The 19,876-nt window shown below is 40.2% G+C and overlaps 1 protein-coding gene across 1 annotated transcript; it reads right to left on the bottom strand.

The window, feature by feature from the left end:
* Positions 1–756: 756 nt before the first annotated feature.
* Positions 757–3,371, bottom strand: TMEM225 (transmembrane protein 225). The gene is given in 4 exon segments (XM_070463000.1): positions 757–1,137; positions 2,053–2,187; positions 2,458–2,604; positions 3,194–3,371. Coding segments are annotated over 4 exon segments (702 nt in total). The 3' UTR covers positions 757–895.
* Between the last annotated feature and the right edge of the window lie 16,505 nt (positions 3,372–19,876).

Here is a 19,876-nt window from a genome sequence, read left to right as displayed (position 1 = left end):
AGATCCCATAGAAAAGGGAATGGCAACCTACTCCAATATTCTTTCCTGGAGAATCCCATGGCTAGAGGAGACTGGTGGGCTACCGTCCATGGGGTCACAAAAGAGTCGCATACAACTTAGTGACAAAACAACATCAAAAGAAAACTGCTAGTTTTTCATCAACTGGAAAATGAGTATTTCACATTATATCCCTAAAGGGGAAAACTTAACAGTAGTCTGAATGAATGAAGTAGAACAAAACTTACCAATGAATCACAAAACCATAGAGTCAAGTGAAAAAAGCTAGTTGCTAAAAATGATCTGTACAGTACAATATTTAATGATCTTTGAATGCTTGGATAGCTACTCTCTACAATTTTTATAGATGCATAAAGTTGTAGGAAAGATGACATGAATGTAAAATTATCAACAATGCATCATTAAAGGTGTTTTACAGTGAAACAAATGAGGGAATTAAGATTAGAAAAACAATTAGGGGCATATCAGTTATGTCTATAATGTGAAAGTTGGGTGATGTATACACAGGTATTTATCATGTTGTTTTGTGTTTTTTCTGAAGGGTTTAAATATTTTACAATAAAATCAATGAGACTAAAGGTAATATACATTATTCCAAATCATTGTGATATATAAAGTTAATAATACAACAAATGTCAGTTATATGATGACATTTATTATATTAGTAACAGATGCTATTAAATGGTGAGAACAAATAAAAGCTGGTCAGGGTAAAACAATTTTTTTAAAGTTTCTTCTGGATCTTCTTATAAACCCCAATCCAGTTATAGTCATTTACATAATTCCAAACCAGACCATACAGCTGGACCTTCACACACCACATATGCACAAGCTGTTGCCATTAAGATGAACATATACTGAAAGATAAATTGTCAAATCATAGAGCCCAGGTTACACGACGTGCCTGGACGTGTGGTCTTTTTGGAGAATCTTCTTTCACGTGGGCAGAGTGTACCCGGACAATACTACGAGGCATTGCAGTACCTGCTGGTAATGAGACAACTTTGATAGAAACTACATGTTGTTCCATAACTTGACTTTCTCTGGCAGATTTGCGGATGGTGATCAGGCTGCCAGAACCATTGGTGGACTGCTTGTACTGTAAGAGAGAGAGGAATCCTGGGAAAAAGAGAAGCCAGGGGAGGGTGATGAAGGAACAATAGAAAAGTCACAGAAACACTTCCCTCCCTGTGATCCATGAGGCCCAGACCTAAAGCCTAATGGTTCCCTTTGAACTGGCCCAAGCCATTCAGGAGGGGGATGCTTGAGCAGGAGAGTGCTGGTGGCTCAGACAGTAAAAGCATCTGCCTACAATGCGGGATACCCGGGTTCAATCCCTTAATCGGGAAGCTTCCCTGGAAAAGGAAATGGCAACCCACTCCAGTACTCTTGCCTGAAAATCTCATGGCCAGAGGAAACTGGCAGTCCATGGGGTCTTGGAAGAGCTGGACATGACTGAGTGCCTGAGCACACACAGGCAGTGCTCAACTCAACACAGTTGAGAATTCTTTCCAACAGAGGCCATGCTTCTGAGTTAGGAAGTTTAATTCCAAGGGAAACTTTAAAGACTTCTTAGAAGAGTCCCTGGTGTTTGTAGGTGGTCACTGTGCATTAGACACTGATTCTGTCTGCCCTCAGGCTGTCCTGGCATGCCAATATGCCCCCAGGGCCACTGCCTCCACATGAGTGAACATTCCCTATCAGTCACTCTTTTTAGTCTTAAAGTTAGCAGTTATCTGCACTCTGAATGGGGCAGGTATGAAAGAAAAGGTGGAAAGGAAGGGTTCCCTTGGAGGCAAGCATATTGAACATCTCACTCAGCCCACATCCTTGCAGGAACCATCCTCAGAGTGAGTCTAACTCCCCCACTGGCCCTTTAAAATGCAAAGGTTGGGAGACTTCCCTGGTAGCTCAGGCTGTAAAATGCAAAGGTTGGTAAAATTTCCCTCTATTTTCTTTCCCATCCTCTCACTCTCCCACCTTTCAAAGATGGATTGGTTCTTAGCACCCATCAAGGGCCCTGAAGACACTCACCAGAGGTGAATAACAATAAAATGTTTAAGTACGCAGTGAAACTGATCCAGGAGACCTTGTAACTCGAAAAATACACGGATTCACCTTGAGTTAGCATGTGGTGATACAGGAGGAGTGCACTGAGCAGAAGGATGCCTGATGTCCGGACAAAAGGAGAAAGAAAAATTCCTTCTGACAGACCCTGGCTCTCGTACTTGTCTTAACCTGAGATGTGCTTGACTTCCAAACCCCTAGCATGCACAACTGCACCTTGTCCAAAGGCCCATGCCACTTGAGTGGTGGATCCAATTTGGCAGCTGTGTATCTAAGCCAAAGAACTGGGAAGGCTGAGTTAGTCAGAGACCACAGCCTGGACCTACAAACCAGTATGCCTCTAATCCTATATTAGGGAAGACAGGAAGTTACCTGTGAGGAAAGCGAAGCAGGCAGTCATAATGAGAGTATATTTGGTTTGAGGAATCGTATAGGTGAATTCAAAACCCAGGAGCAAGCTATGCATGAAAGAAAGGCCGAACACCACAATCAGAATGTTCCTGACCACTTCCAGGCCATCTGTTGAAAAGAAGAAGCTGTATTGAGAGGAGGACAGATATTTCTTCTGGCTCATTTCTACTTGGGGCACACAAATCTCTAGGTAAACATGAATGAGGTGAAACATTTGATTAAGTAATAAAGAGCAGAGGTAGGGAAAGAAAGAGGCAGGGGTCTTAAGCTAAATGGGAGATGGAACCAAAAGCAACTCTTCTCTATCTTTGTATCTCTGTAAACTTCTTTCTCTTCTATTTTTTCAAAATGCATTTCTTGCTTAACACTCTTGTCTTCTTCTAATGGCAATGTAACATGTTTTCTTTGCTGCCAGTCACCTTTCTTTTATATCCTCACATTCTAGATGTGCTAGATACCCTGTTGTTACTATCAGGGTTTCTCAGAGATTCATCAGTTAAGTCTGTGAGTTTCTAAACTTTTCTCCAAAACATGCTAATACTGAGCTTTTGGGGTAGGCCTTGACTGTGTTGATTATGGAAGTGGGCACACTGCAACCACAGGTGGTTGCACTAGAGGATACTGGTGAGATGAATGGAAGTCAAGGAAGGATGAACCCTCATTCTCTACCTATCTCTTTCCATATAATAGCTCTGACTGGATGGCCACAGGGAAGTAAAACATATCCATGGATTGTGGCTTATCATAGGTTTTTGGGGTCCCAACTTCAGTTCAGCTCATTCTTCTATGATGAGTCCTACCACCAAGAATACTAAGACCCAGGAGGAGAAGAACATGTTGGTGGCCTCGACCTTCCTGACCAGTATATGCACCATTGTGATTGGGGTTTTCAAGTGGAGACCATCACCAATATCTCACATGCTTCTTCTCAGATAGGATTAGTCACAAGAAATAGGGCAAAATCTTTTAGTGACTGCTGATGCAATGGCAGTGGCAGAAGCTGAAATAGTCTATGGAACAGAGAAGAGAAATCCTACTGTTTCCCACTCCTGCATTTGGGCTAGTCTGTTTTCACGGCTGCCAACTGCCATGGAATCAGCTTGGTCTGACCCTTGACTCCGAGACCTACTACAGTGGAATCACCGGGTGGCCTAGAGGCCCTGAAAGAGGAACCAGATACAGAAGGAGATATGATGTTACACACAGAGAACATTATCAGCTATAGGAGCAACTAGAGGTCCTGAAAGAGGTTAGACATGTATGATGGAAGACATTACCATTATATGTTCCAGGACTGATGAACATTAGATAGGGATCAATGAAATGAAGAAGGTAATTGGATCACTATGTGAGATGTCAGCTAGCTAGCATCACAAAAGAGAATGCCCTCTCATAATTTGGGTTGTTTTGAAGATAGGTGAAGGATTAGTGAGACACAGGTCAGAGAAGAAATGATATATGTAGTTAGGGAAAACAGGAGTCAAGTTTTTACCTCAATTATTTCCTTTCCAATTAATTTTTATCCCTCAAATTTCTTAAATCAGTTAAAACTTCTTTAATATGCCAGGATTTAAGGAGACCCATGTTTACCTGTGCACAGAGTTTGCTATATCTCATATAATTTTTCCTATTTAAACAAGTTTAAGAAAATAATATTTTAAAAAGCAGTTATGTTTTTCCAGCAAAGCTAAGTAGAAGATGCAGAGATTTTTCATATACTCACTGTACATCCCACACAGGGACAGTCTTCTTTGTTCTCATCATCCCCACCAAAGAGGTACATTTGTTACATTTATAAACCTACAATGACGTATTATTATTGTCCAAATCCATGGTTTATGTTTGGGTTCACTCTTGGCTTATGTCTCATTTATTTCCACACTAGACAGTTCTTAATGTTAATTTTGACTTCACCATTGAAATCTATTTGGGACTGTGTTCACATGTACAAATGTTTCCCACTTGAACGTATCTTGGAAAGTAGGAACTATAGTATTGTAGCATTCATGATTGCAAGATTCACTAGTAGATAATGAACATAGTCCCATCTGGGACAATTAAAGCTTTTCCTGGGACTCACCTGGTGGTACAGTGATTAAGAATCCACCTGCTGATGCAGGGGTCATGGATTTGATCCCTGATCTGGGAAGATCCCATATGCTGAGGAGCAACTAAGCCTGTGAGCCAACTACTGAGGCTGCCCTTGAGAGCCTGTGAGCTGCAACTACTGAGCCAGTGTAGCGCAATCACCGAAGCCCGTGCACCCAGAGCCCTTGCTCTGAAACAAGAGAAGCCATTTTATTGAGAAGCTTGTCCACTGCAACGATGAGTAGCCCCCGCTCACCGCAGCTAGAGAGAAGCCTGCATGCAGCAACAAAGACCCAGCACAGCCATAAATAAAGTAAATGAATTATTTTTAAAAAAGAAAGAAACCAGCTCCTCTCACACACCTGAGGGCAGAAATGAATGCAGGTTCTCAGCAGGACAGGAAGTTCAGTGCCCAGTCCACCTGGGCCTCCCTTCTCTGCCAATCTCTGTGTCCCTCGCCCCCACCTCCCTGGAGCTGAGCTCCCCTCCCACTTCCCCTCAAAAAACAGAATCTTTTCCTAAACACCAGGAACACTGGAGACCAAAAAGAAAAATGGAATAATTATTCATCTAAAGCAGTGTCTGTGTCACTTATCAGCTTGATTAAGTGCCTCTCTGAGCCAAACAATTTTAAGACAAGAGTATCCTCTAAGACTCTGTCCCCCAGGTTGGGGTACCATGGACAAGTCTCGGACTGTGTTGTTTCTGGGTCTCTCTCATGGATACTTATTTTCCTTTACTTCTAAATGAAAGTATGATAGCTACCTTCCTCTACTCTACTTGGAATACCCTTCAGCTTAGGAGTGAGAGACCATAGGCTAACAGTCCTCACTACCTGAGACCTGGATGGTCTGATTCCTGCCTGTGGGATATGTATTCTAGGCAACTGAATACATAGCTCTTTATCATGATCCTTGTAGCTGAAATAGCTCTTCCTGGTATCTTCCTGAAGAGAAAGGAATAGAGGGTCAACCCGAACCCTGGGGCTCACATATATATGCAGAAGATCCCCTCTGCCTGTTGGAAATTAGCGAAGGTGATGATTGCAGTGTTTACGGGTGGGGAGTCTCTATACAGCATGTCTATGATCTATGTCTGTACTTCTTTTTTTTTTTTTAATTTTTATTAGTTGGAGGCTAATTACTTTACATCATTACAGTAGTTTTTGTTATACATTGATATGAATTAGCCATGGATTTACATGTATTCCCCATCCCAGTCCCCCCTCCCACCTCCCTCTCCACCCGATCCTTCTGGGTCTTCCCAGTGCACCAGGCCCGAGCACTTGTCTCATGTACCCAACCTGAGCTGGTTATCCGTTTCACCCTAGATAATATACATGTTTCAATGCTGTTCTCCTGAAACATCCCACCCTCTCCTTCTCCCAGAGTCCACAAGTCTGTTCCATACATCTGAGTCTCTTTTTCTGTTTTGCATATAGGGTTATCGTTACCATCTTTCTAAAGTCCATATATATGTGTTAGTATACTGTAATGGTCTTTATGTTTCTGGCTTACTTCGCTCTGTATAATGGGCTCCAGTTTCATCCATCTCATTAGAACTGATTCAAATGAATTCTTTTTAATGGCTGAGTAGTATTCCATGGTGTATATGTACCACAGCTTCCTCATCCATTCGTCTGCTGATGGGCATCTGGGTTGCTTCCATGTCCTGGCTATTATAAACAGTGCTGCAATGAACATTGGGGTGCACGTGTCTCTTTCAGATCTGGTTTCCTTGGTGTGTATGCCCAGAAGTGGGATTGCTGGGGTCATATGGCAGTTCTATTTCCAGCTTTTTAAGAAATCTCCACACTGTTTTCCATAGTGGCTGTACTAATTTGCATTCCCACCAACAGTGTAAGAGGGTTCCCTTTTCTCCACAGCCTCTCTAGCATTTATTGCTTGTAGACTTTTGGATAGCAGCCATCCTGACTGGCGTGTAATGGTACCTCATTGTGGTTTTGATTTGCATTTCTCTAATAATGAGTGATGTTGAGCATCTTTTCATGTGTTTGTTAGCCATCTGTATGTCTTCCTTGGAGAAATGTCTGTTGAGTTCTTTGGCCCATTTTTTGATTGGGTCATTTATTTTTCTGGAGTTGAGCTGGAGGAGTTGCTTGTATATTTTTGAGATTAATCCTTTGTCTGTTGCTTCATTTGCTATTATTTTCTCCCAATCTGAGGGCTGTCTTTTCACCTTGCTTATAGTTTCCTTTGTTGTGCAAAAGCTTTTAAGTTTCATTAGGTCCCATTTGTTTATTTTTGCTGTTTATTTCTGAAATTCTGGGATGTGGGTCATAGAGGATCCTGCTGTGATTTATGTCGGAGAGTGTTTTGCCTATGTTCTCCTCTAGGAGTCTTATAGTTTCTGGTCTTACATTTAGATCTTTAATCCATTTTGAGTTTATTTTTGTGTATGGTGTTAGCAAGTGTTCTAGTTTCATTCTTTTACAGGTGGTTGACCAGTTTTCCCAGCACCACTTGTTAAAGAGGTTATCTTTTTTCCATTGTATATCCTTGCCTCCTTTGTCGAAGATAAGGTGACCATAGGTTCGTGGACTTATCTCTGGGCTTTCTATTCTGTTCCATTGATCTATATTTCTGTCTTTGTGCCAGTACCATACTGTCTTGATGACTGTGGCTTTGTAGTAGAGTCTGAAGTCAGGCAGATTGATTCCTCCAGTTCCATTCTTCTTTCTCAGGATTACTTTGGCTATTCGAGGTTTTTTGTATTTCCATACAAATTGTGAAATTATTTGTTCTAGTTCTGTGAAAAATACTGTTGGTAGTTTGATAGGGATTGCATTGAATCTATAGATTACTTTGGGTAGTATAGCCATTTTGACAATATTGATTCTTCCAATCCATGAACATGGTATATTTCTCCATCTGCTTGTGTCCTCTTTGATTTCTTTCATCAGTGTTTTATAGTTTTCTATGTATAGGTCTTTTGTTTCTTTAGGTAGATATATTCCTAAGTATTTTATTCTTTTTGTTGCGATGGTGAATGGTATTGTTTCCTTAATTTCTCTTTCTGTTTTCTCATTGTTAGTGTATAGGAATGCAAGAGATTTCTGTGTGTTAATTTTATATCCTGCAACTTGACTGTATTCGTTGATTAGCTCTAGTAATTTTCTGGTAGAGTCTTTAGGGTTTTCTATGTAGAGGATCATGTCATCTGCAAACAGCGAGAGTTTCACTTCTTCTTTTCCTATCTGGATTCCTTTTACTTCTTTTTCTGCCCTGATTGCTGTGGCCAACACTTCCAAAACTATGTTGAATAGTAGTGGTGAGAGTGGGCACCCTTGTCTTGTTCCTGATTTCAGGGGAAATGCTTTCAATTTTTCACCATTGAGGGTGATGCTTGCTGTGGGTTTGTCATATATAGCTTTTATTATGTTGAGGTATGTTCCTTCTATTCCTGCTTTCTGGAGAGTTTTAATCATAAATGGATGTTGAATTTTGTCAAAGGCTTTTTCTGCATCTATTGAGATAATCATATGGTTTTTATCTTTCAATTTGTTAATGTGGTGTATTACATTGATTGATTTGCGGATATTAAAGAATCCTTGCATTCCTGGGATAAAGCCCACTTGGTCATGATGAATGATTTTTTTAATATGTTGTTGGATTCTGTTTGCTAGAATTTTGTTAAGGATTTTTGCATCTATGTTCATCAGTGATATTGGCCTGTAGTTTTCTTTTTTTGTGGCATCTTTGTCTGGTTTTGGAATTAGGGTGATGGTGGCCTCATAGAATGAGTTTGGAAGTCTACCTTCTTCTGCAATTTTCTGGAAGAGTTTGAGTAAGATAGGTGTTAGCTCTTCTCTAAATTTTTGGTAGAATTCAGCTGTGAAGCCATCTGGTCCTGGGCTTTTGTTTGCTGGAAGATTTCTGATTACAGTTTCGATTTCCTTGCTTGTGATCATTTTGTTAAGATCTTCTATTTCTTCCTGGTTCAGTTTTGGAAAGTTATACTTCTCTAAGAACTTGTCCATTTCTTCCAAGTTGTCCATTTTATTGGCATAGAGCTGCTGGTAGTAGTCTCTTATGATCCTTTGTATTTCAGTGTTGTCTGTTGTGATCTCTCCATTTTCATTTCTAATTTTGTTAATTTGGTTCTTCTCCCTTTGTTTCTTAATGAGTCTTGCTAATGGTTTGTCAATTTTGTTAATTTTTTCAAAAAACCAGCTTTTAGCTTTGTTAATTTTTGCTATGGTCTCTTTAGTTTCTTTTGCATTTATTTCTGCCCTAATTTTTAAGATTTCTTTCCTTCTACTAACCCTGGGGTTCTTCATTTCTTCTTCCTCTAGTTGCTTTAGGTGTAGAGTTAGGTTATTTATTTGACTTTTTTCTTGTTTCTTGAGGTAGGCCTGTAATGCTATGAATCTTCCCCTTAGCACTGCTTTTACAGTGTCCCATAGGTTTTGGGTTGTTGTGTTATCATTTTCATTCATTTCTATGCATATTTTGATTTCTTTTTTGATTTCTTCTACGATTTGTTGGTTATTCAGAAGCGTGTTGTTTAGCCTCCATATGTTTGAATTTTTAATAATTTTTTTCCTGTAATTGAGATCTAATCTTACTGCACTGTGGTCAGAAAAGATGACTGGAATGATTTCAATCTTTTTGAATTTACCAAGACTAGATTTATGGCCCAGGATGTGACCTATTCTGGAGAAGGTTCCGTGTGCACTTGAGAAAAAGGTGAAGTTGATTGTTTTGGGGTGAAACGTCCTATAGATGTCAATTAGGTCTAGCTGGTCCATTGTGTCCGTTAAAGTTTGTGTTTCCTTGTTCATTTTCTGTTTAGTTGATCTATCCATAGTTGTGAGTGGGGTATTAAAGTCTCCTACTATTATTGTGTTACTATTAATTTCCTCTTTCATACTCGTTAGCGTTTGCCTTACATATTGCGGTGCTCCTATGTTGGGTGCATATATATTTATAATTGTTATATCTTCTTCTTGGATTGATCCTTTGATCATTATGTAGTGTCCATCTTTGTCTCTTTTCACAGACTTAATTTGAAAGTCTATTTTATCTGATATGAGTATTGCGACTCCTGCTTTCTTTTGGTCTCCGTTTGCGTGGAATATTTTTTTCCAGCCCTTCACTTTTAGTCTGTATGTGTCCCTTGCTTTGAGGTGGGTCTCTTGTAGACAGCATATATAGGGGTCTTGCTTTTGTATCCATTCAGCCAGCCTTTGTCTTTTGGTTGGGGCATTCAACCCATTTACATTTAAGGTAATTATTGATAGGTATGGTCCCGTTGCCATTTATTTTGTTGTTTGGGGTTCACTTTTATACCACCTTTCTGCGTTTCCTGTCTAGAGAAGATCCTTTAGTATTTGTTGAAGAGCTGGTTTGGTGGTGGTGAATTCTCTCAGCTTTTGCTTGTCTGTAAGGCTTTTGAGTTCTCCTTCATATCTGAATGAGATCCTTGCTGGGTAGAGTAATCTAGGTTGTAGGTTATTCTCTTTCATTACTTTAAGTATGTCCTGCCATTCCCTTCTGGCCTGAAGGGTTTCTATTGATAGATCAGCTGTTATCCTTATGGGAATCCCTTTGTGTGTTATTTGTTGTTTCTCCCTTGCTGCTTTTAATATTTGTTCTTTGTGTTTGATCTTTGTTAATTTGATTAATATGTGTCTTGGGGTGTTTCGCCTTGGGTTTATCCTGTTTGGGACTCTCTGGGTTTCTTGAACTTGGTTGGCTATTTCCTTCCCCATTTTAGGGAAGTTTTCAGCAATTATCTCCTCGAGTATCTTCTCATGGCCTTTCTTTTTGTCTTCTTCTTCTGGGACTCCTATGATTCGAATGTTGGGGCGTTTCACATAGTCCCAGAGGTCCCTGAGGTTGTCCTCATTTTTTTTTATTCTTTTTTCTTTTTTCCTCTCTGCTTCATTTATTTCCACCATTTTATCTTCTAAGTCACTTATCCTATCTTCTGTCTCTGTTATTCTACTCATGGTTCCCTCCAGAGTGTTTTTGATCTCATTTATTTCATTATTAATTTTTAATTGATTTTTTTTTATTTCTTCTAGGTCCTTGTTAAACATTTCTTGCATCTTCTCAATCTTTGTCTCCAGGCTATTTATTTGTAACTCCATTTTGTTTTCAAGATTTTGGATCATTTTTATTATCATTATTCTAAATTCTTTTTCAGGTAGATTCCCTATTTCCTCCTCTTTTGTTTGACTTGGTGGGCTTTTTTCATGTTCCTTTAGCTGTTGGGTATTTCTCTGCCTTTTCATCATGTTTAGATTGCTGTGTCTGGAGTGGGCTTTCTGTATTCTTGTGGTTTGAGGTTCCTTTTTATTGTGGAGGTTTCACCCAGTGGGTGGGGTTGGACGATTGGTTTGTCAAGGTTTCCTGGTTAGGGAAGCTTGTGTCAGCGTTCTGGTGCGTGGAATTGGATTTCTTCTCTCTGGAGTGCAATGGAGTGTCCAGTAATGAGCTTTGCGATGGGTCTCTGTGTTAGGTGTGACTTTGGAGAGCCTGTATGTTGACACTCAGGTCTATGTTCCTGCGTTGCTAAAGAATTTGCGTGGTATGTCTTGTACTGGAGCTTATTGGCTCTTGGGTGGTGGTTGGTTTTGGTGTAGGTATGGAAGCTTTTGGATGGTCTCTTATTCCTTAATGTTCCGTGTGGTCAGGAGTTTTCTGGTTTTCTCAGGATTTGGGCTCAATTCTCCTGTCTCTGGATTTCAGTTTTATTCTTCTAATAGTCTCAAGGCTTCTCCAACTATACAGTACTGATAATAAAACTTCTAGGTTAATGGTGAAAAGATTCTCCACCGTGAGAGACAACCAGAGAGGTTCACAGAGTTACATGAAGAATAGGAGAGGGAGGAAGGAGATAGAGGTGAGCAGGAGGAGAAAAAGGGGACTCAAGAGGAGAGAGACAGATCTACGCAGTTATCTGTTCCCAAAGTGTTCTCTGTGGCCCAGACACCCACAAAGATTCACAGAGTTGGATTGGGAAGAGAAGGGGAATGGAGGAAGTAGAGGTGTTCTGAGGGAGAATCACAAAGTTTTTTTTTTTTTTTTTTGTGGCTATAGTGAAATGAAAATGAAAGTTAAGGAATAATAGAGGAGTATTAGAGGACTCTAAAAGGAAATAGGAGAGAAAAACAAGAAAAAGAAAAAAAAAAAAATTTTTTTTTTCCCCCAAATAAAAAAATCGTAAAAATATATGAAAATGAAAGTTGAGGAGTAATGGGGGAGTAATAGGGAATTATAAAAGAAAATGAAAGAGAAAAAATTAAAAAATTTAAAAATTTAAAAAAAAAAAAAAAGGAAAGAAAAAAAAAAAAAAAATTTTTTTTTTTAAATTAAAAAAAAAATGTACATATATATCTAGGAATTTCTCTGAGGTTGTTGCGGTCAGCGTAGGTTCAGTTCAATTTCAGATAGCTCCTCTTTCCAGCTTACACTTCTCGATATCTGTAGGCCCCTTCCCGTGTAGCCGGTGTTACCTTCAGGGATTTTAATCTGTTGCACCGGTCCTTTCTGAAGCGGTTCCCTTTGTTTATTTGGCTTCTGTTTGCTGTCTCTTTGGTGTCTAATTTCCGCCCTGACACAGGCGGGCGGAGGTGATCTCTTATTTAGGTTCTCTAGTTTAGTTCAGTCCTGCTACAGGGATGGCGGGGCGCTGCAGACAGATACCGCTCTGTGTGGATAGCGCTCACCGTGTTCCGGCCACACTGGGTTTGCCCCGCTCACGGGTGTCTGTGCTTTCGCCGTCTACACTGCTCAGGCTCCCGGCCGCTCCTATATGGAGCGGGCCCTGCGTTGAGTGCGGTTCCAGTTTTCGGGTACTCCACAAAAGCGCAGATTCGGTTGCTCCTGCGTTTTGTGCCTTCCCCGGCCTGAGCGGTTCAGGCAGCCAGAGGCTTGGGCGCACTCTCCCGGGTGCAGTACGCCTTATCCCTCCGCGGCGAGCGGCCCAGGCAGCCAGAGGCTTGGGCGTATTCTCCCTAGGTGCGGCGCGCCTTTTCCCTCCGCGGCGAGCGGCCCAGGCAGCCAGAGGCTTGGGCGTATTCTCCCTAGGTGCGGCGCGCCTTTTCCCTCCGCGGCGAGCGGCCCAGGCAGCCAGAGGTTTGGGCGCCCTCTCTCCCCGGGTACGGCGCGCTTTTTCCCTCCGCGGCCCCAGCGCGCCGCCAGTCGGGTCTCAGGAAGTCTTTAGATAGGAACCGGGGGCCTGTTTGCAGTGTGGGAGGGGGTGGCTTCTCAGGGGCTGAGTTTGCCCTTTTCCCCTCCCCCCTGCCTCCTACCTCCAGCGGGGATGGGCCGGCTCTTCTCTGGAGATTCTCAGTCCCTTTGTTTTGCGAACCGCCGGCAGTGTGTTCGGGCCGGTTAATTTTGTCCCTTGCTATCCCACAGTTTAAAAAAGCTCCCTCCGATTGCTCTCAGGGTCTTCGGGCCGGACCTCACCCCAAGCAATGCCGCCCGCTCCTCTCCGTTCCGCCCCGCTTGTTGCTGGCGGGTACGGGCGTCTGGGGTACTTTTCTGCTGGGAGTTGCTTTTAGGCACGTAATCTGTGGGCCTTGTTTAATTTTTCCTCCCAGTTACAGTGCCGAAAACTTCCCCCAGTCCCGCCAGTGAGAGGGTTTCCTGGTGATTGGAAACTTCCTCTATTAAGACTCCCTTCCCGGGACGGGTCTCCGTCCGTAGCTCTTTCGACTCCCTTATTGTCGTTTATATTTTGTCCTACCTCCCTTCGAAGACAATGGGCTGCTTTTCTGGGCTCCTGATGTCCTCTGCTAGCGATCAGAAGTTCTTTTGTGAAATTTGCTCAGCATTCAAATGTTCTTTTGATGAATTTGTAGGAGAGAAAGTGGTCTCTCCGTCCTATTCCTCCGCCATCTTGGCTCCTCCCCCCTATGTCTGTACTTCTACTCAGACACTTTTCATGTCATTTGGCTTCCCCATCCCCTTCTTCATCAGATGTCTTTCTGAGGTGTGGACTTTGACATTCAGGACAGATTCTGATCTGCAGAACTGGGCAGTGGCATTTCGCTACATTCTAGCCCAGGATTTCTTGATTATGTACCTCTCTGGAATGCTGGGATGGTTGGATAGCATCACCGACTCAATGGACATGAGTTTGGGTAAACTTCGGGAGTTGGTGATGGACAGGGAGGCCTGGCATGCTGCGGTCCATGGTGTCTCAAAGAGTCGGACACGACTGAGTGACTGAACTGAATTGGAATGCTACTGAAATTAAAAATTTCATTTTCCAACCCCAGATTTGCATAATCAGACAATTGGGGTTAGAGGGAGCCACTTTGGCTTTATCTTCCCTCCGAGAGGTAAAACCTGAGGACAGTGTGAAGCTCTCACTGAGATTGGACTCTGGATCATTTTCCTTTTTTTCATTTTCATAGTATCTGAGGGATATAAAAACCCACATTTGATTTTGGTAGAAATCTCTACAAGATGTTGCTTCACGTTACCATTTGTTGGATAAACACCAGCAAAGCATAACAGTCATGCAGACCAAGGGTAAGAACACGCCTCCACTCCACCGACCAGGGCTCCCTTCAGGCTAAAGCAGCCGTGTCTGGAGGAGCAGCAGCAAGCCCAGCGTGCCCACGGGGGCTGCCAGGCACTGTGCGTGGTGGTGGAGCGGGGACTTTCCCCGGTGGCTTGTACTTAGACAGTGAGAGCGGGGTTTGGAGGGAGCAGCGGTTCTTTCCAAACCTGAATGCCCAACAGAAAGCTTCAGAAAGTCATAGCTTAAAAAGAGCTAAAAAGTTGAAAAACAAGATGAAAAAACAAAAATCATCTCTCTAGTGTCCAGGCTTTTCACTAGCTCACATGACTTTAAATATTCTTCTTTCCTCTATCTTGAGACAGCACCTAAACCATGGCTTTTGGATAAAGGAAAAGAGGAAGAAGAGAGATGGCATCCAAGTCCTTCTCTGTGTTTACTCTTAATGCTTGTCTCTCTGTGTAACTTCTTGATCTCTGTTTTATTCCACTTCAGAAATTTTCCCCAAGGAAGCAAAGGAGAGTGACAGGTATAAAGTCAATAAAATCTTCTATATTGATATCCCCAAAGCAGCAGACGAGCTGATTTTCACGTGTTATTTCACGTAATCCTAGTAACCCAAGTCCTATATTATTTTCTGTCTAAGGATTAAAGAAAAGTATCTCCTAGAGGTACATGTGTACCTTAGTATTTTTTTGGATGACTGCACCATGCCAGTGGTGGAATATGTGCTTAGTCGCTCAGTCGTGTCTGACTCTTTGCAACCCCATGGACTGTAGCCCACTAGGCTCCTCTGTCCATGGAGATTCTCCAGGCAAGAATACTGGAGTGCATTGCCATGCCCTCCTCCAGAAGAATTTCCAACTGTGATGGAAATTTATTTATTTATTTCCAAAATAAATTATGTAATTATCTGTATGAGAATAAGATCAATGATTTGCTTTGCCCCACAGAGAAGGATTTGATATATTTGAAATAATTATTCTGAGTCAAATAACACATTAATGATTATGTACAGGGACTCAGCTCACCTTTAATTCAACAAACATAAGCTAGAACACAGAGCAAGTCACCTAGATTATCTCCTTCCACATTGGGAGGGATGCCTGGCATAACTGTGAAGATGTTGCTCTAGCTCATTTAACTTTGACTTATCCACATTACAAAAAGAATATGAGATAGTTTGAACACTTCTCCTTGCCTTTGAGTTACATTTATTGTTTTTTGCAATCTGGTATCACCCCTCAAGATAATTTTGCAGCAAATTACAAATAATTTTTAGTTCCAAACAAGCCACTTGCATGGTGAGACAGTGACACATATATACACACACACTCACAGGATCATAATAGTCTGATCTGAGGTTTATTTTACTAAACATTATTCACAATATACGTGATTTGTGGACTGGTAGAGGGCTCATATATGTCTTGGGTATGCTTGAAACTTTCAGTTTAAAATACTTAACTCTAAAAATTTTTTTAAATAAAAATAAAAAATAAAATATTGACTCCAGTAGACCTTATGCAATAATTTTGCTAGAACATATATAAGGAGAACAGGTGTTTATCTGTAATATTTTATTTTAAGGATAAGCAAGAACACTGTATCAAGTATCTACTCTTCTAGTACCATAAACCATATCTTTGAGGACTCATTTCCTTTCATTAAGAGCTGATCTCTTAGCCAAATTCAAGTATACAGAATAGTATTAGGAATAAGATTCACATGCTGTACATCAGATTCCAGGAATTTATCTTATAACTGAAAATTTTTTAAAACAGTCACCATATAAGGTGGTTGATGTATTAATGTGATAATCATCTCAAAATATATAAAATCATCAGTTTTTATAGTGTAAGTGTGTATGTATGTGTGTGTGTACTCAATTGCCTGGTCGTGTCTGACTTTCTGAGATTCCATGGACCATAGCCCACCAGGCTCCTCTGTCCATGGAATTTTCCAGACAAGAATACTGAAGTGGGTTACCATTTCCTTCTCCAGGGGATCTTCCCAAACTGTAGATTGAACCCTTGACTCTTGCATCTCCTGCATTGGTATGTGGATACTTTTAAACTAGGGCCACCTGGGAAGCTTACACTTTAAGCATACACAATATTTATTTGTCAGTTACACATCAGTAAATCTGGGGGACACACCTAATCTCATTTTGTGATTTTTCTAGGAAATGAAAAACTTCTTGTATAAAGTAGTGTATCTTACCTCTTTTTCAGGCCATGGATCTCTAAGCTGGAGAAAAACAAAGTATTCTGATTGAATTAGGTATCTGGTGGTGATTAGCTTATCTTACATCTGAATAGCCCTTTGTGTCCTTCAGCCTAAGTGAATTCTCCCTACTTCTGAAGACAGTTTAAAATCTACCCTTCCCTAAAGACTGCTATTATCGCTATAGACAGCAGTGTTCTGCCTCATCTCTGAAACTCAACCAGTTCCTACTGCTTTTTATAATGACTGCTGGTCTCCTCAGGGAAGGGTTTGATATATGAGGAGTGACGCTTCTAAGCCAAGGAGAGCACTGAATACGGTGCTTCATTCATTCAGCAGTTGGTCAGGATGAGGCACGTGTTGGCCCGTCCGCTCCTCACTAGACTGCAGGGTTGTGAAGGGACTGATGCTGCGTCATCTTTCCATGTGCTCATCTGCAGTAGAAACCCTCAGTACTTGTTACGCCCATGTTCTGTGACTTGTGGGATCTCAGTTCCTCAACCAGGGATTGAAACCAAAAGTCATAGCAGTAAAAGCCCTGAGTCCTAATCACTGGAATGTGAGAGAACTCCCCAAAATACTTAATAAATAAACTTAAAAGATTCCATCATTTGTCACTCAAAGTTATATGACCAAATTTTTTCCACTCCTGGACATATATTCAGAAAAGACAAAAACTAATTTGAAAAGATTCATGCACCCTCATGCTCATAGCAGTACTATTAAAAATAGCCAAGATGTGGCTCATTGGTAATTTCGACTGCCAAGTAGGAGATGTGAGTTTGATTCCTGGGTCAGGAAGACCCCCTGGAAGCAGAAATGACAACCCATTCTAGAATTCCTGCCTGGGAAATCCCATGGATAGAGGAGCCTGGCAGGCTACAGTCCATGGGGTCACAAAAGAGTTGGACATGATTTAGTGACTAAACAACAACAACAAAAAGACATGGAAGCAACTTAAATTTCCATTGTCAGATGAATATATGAAGAAGATGTGGTATATATAATATATACAATGGAATATTGCTCATTCATTGAAAAAGAATGAAAAATACCATTTGCAGCAACATAGATGGTCCTAGAGATAATTATACTAAGGGAAGTAAGTCAGATAGAAAAAGACAAATAGGATATCAGTTATATGTGAAATCTAAAAAAACTGCACAAATGAACTTATTTACAAAAGAGAAATAGGCATAGAAAACAAATTTATGGTTACTAAAGGTTTGAAAAGGGAGGGAGGGATAAATTATAATTTTGGGATTAACAGCTACCCAATACTACATATAAAAATAGATAAACAACAAGGACCTACAATATAACACAGGGAACTATGTTCAATACTCAATATCTTGTAATAATTTATAAAGGAAAAGAATCTGAAAAAGAATACATATATATACAGACATATGTATAACTTAATAACTTTACTGTACACTTGAAACTGATACAGCATTGCAAATCAACTACATGTCAAAAATTTTTAAGGGAGGAAGAGTAGTTATATAATTTTGGGGTAGGAATAAATTTGTGGAATATTTGAATTATTCTTATATTTTTTAAATTAAAACTTTATCCATGTCTTAATTAAAAATATGACTGGAAATCTACCACTATACTTTAAAACACTTCTTAAGAGAATATTACATGCTTTCCTTTACACATTCTGTTTCTTCATCATTGTGTTCTAAATATGTATCTGATATTAGGGTATATTAATTGCACTGTTCTGGAAATATGATATTACACAGGTTTCCACTTGTAAAAAGAATATTATAGGATATATTCTTACAAATATTTAGGCCACTAAACCCCAAAGATCAGAATCCCTTGAAGGACACTTGCTTTTATCTTTCTCAGCATAAAATACTTGAACTGAGAACAGAAGTCACATTCATTTAAACCTGCTTCTTCTTATTGTAAAGATGAAAAGGAATAACTGACATCTTTCCTCTTAAAGTGATGAGAATAGGGAAAGAAAAGATACTCAGCTAGTTTCAGAGGGGGAAGGTGAGTTTCACAGTCACAGTGTTCGTGTTGTATAGGAATTAAAACAAATGGGTTCTAAATTGACTCCTGATTTTCCAGTAAGCTAGAGGTGCTGATGTTTGCAGGCTACTGAGCCTCAGGAGTGGAGAGAAGAGCCTGTGGATGCCTCTCATAGACTCAGATGTGTGGTGTCCACTTATGCTTAGTCAAGTCACAAAGTGTCTAATGTGTGAATTAGTCTGACATCATCGGCCTCTAAAATAGGAATTTTAATACTAGAAATATTTTTACACACAATGGACAATGCACAAAATGTCTTATTTAATTTGTATGGCAATTCTTAGAAGTAGTTATTATTGTTTTTTACAGATTAAAACATAAGCTCAGAGAGCCTCTCTGATAGATCAGATGGTACCCTGTGTTAGAGCTGGCACTGAAACAAAATGTACTTGACTCGTGATTTGGTGCTGTTTCTGCCACTTTCGTATTAATAGTTCCCTTCTTTAAAAGGGGGCAATTATCTGACAATCAACTTTGATTTTTAAAAAATTATATTCTAGACCTGTGCTGTCCAATATTATAGCCACTTAGCCATGTGTGGTCACCGAGCATTTGCAATGTAGTATGATTTGAGGTGTAGTGTAAATATAAATACATTATTAATTTCAAAAATTTGTACAAAAAAAGCAAGATGCTTCATAAGGAGTTTTGCATCATTATATGTTAAAATATGTTTTTGTATATACCAAATTAAATACAGTATTAAATTGATTTCAGCTACTTTTTTGTGTGTTTGCTTTTAAAAAATGGGCTTCTAGGACATTATAATTACTCATGTGACTGTATTATCTTTCCTTTTCTGAAACTTCTTTTTTCTTTTTAGTTTTTTGGCAATGTGGTATGTGGGATCTTTGTTCCCCAACCAGGGTTCACACCTGCACCCCTTAACACTGGAAGGGTGGTGTCTTAACCACTAGACCACCAGGAAAGGCCCTGCATTATCTTTCTATTGAATAATGCTGATCTAGATTTCACTTTTAAAAAATACTTTCAATTCTCATAGTTTTAATAGTAGTATGTAGTACAGGGAAATGTTTAAAAACATAATTTTAAATTGCTAAATTGCTTTTGAATTCCAAAACGCACCTAAGGCCTGAATGAGCACAAATATTCTCAGTTATTTGCACTGTTAGCCCCCAACATTTGATTTTATAGTCAGAATGAAAACCTACAAGTGACTGGAAGACTTGGTCTGTGGGTGCCTTTTCCTTGGCTCCTCATTTCCCCCACCTATGGGGGATACAATCTTGGAACAAAGGACTCAAATGCAAAATAAATCAATGATATAAAGCCAATAGAGTTCGGGGCTTAGTACAGTAAGAATGAAGAAATGGTAATTCAGTCTATTACAAAAGCATGCAATTTTTGACGTTAATGTAGTTCCTTACAGTGTTTTCATAAAAAAAAAAATTCCCTTCTCTTTGCCTCTCCTCTGATTGTTCCTTAACTGAGACGAGACAAAGGGAAAAAAAAGCAAACGTTCTAGGGCTGATGACTTGAACCAGAGAGAAGTGAA

The sequence above is a fragment of the Odocoileus virginianus genome, unplaced genomic scaffold (assembly GCF_023699985.2).
Source record: "Odocoileus virginianus isolate 20LAN1187 ecotype Illinois unplaced genomic scaffold, Ovbor_1.2 Unplaced_Scaffold_19, whole genome shotgun sequence".
Classification (NCBI taxonomy): domain Eukaryota; kingdom Metazoa; phylum Chordata; class Mammalia; order Artiodactyla; family Cervidae; genus Odocoileus; species Odocoileus virginianus.
This window is presented reverse-complemented; position numbering and strand designations above follow the sequence as displayed.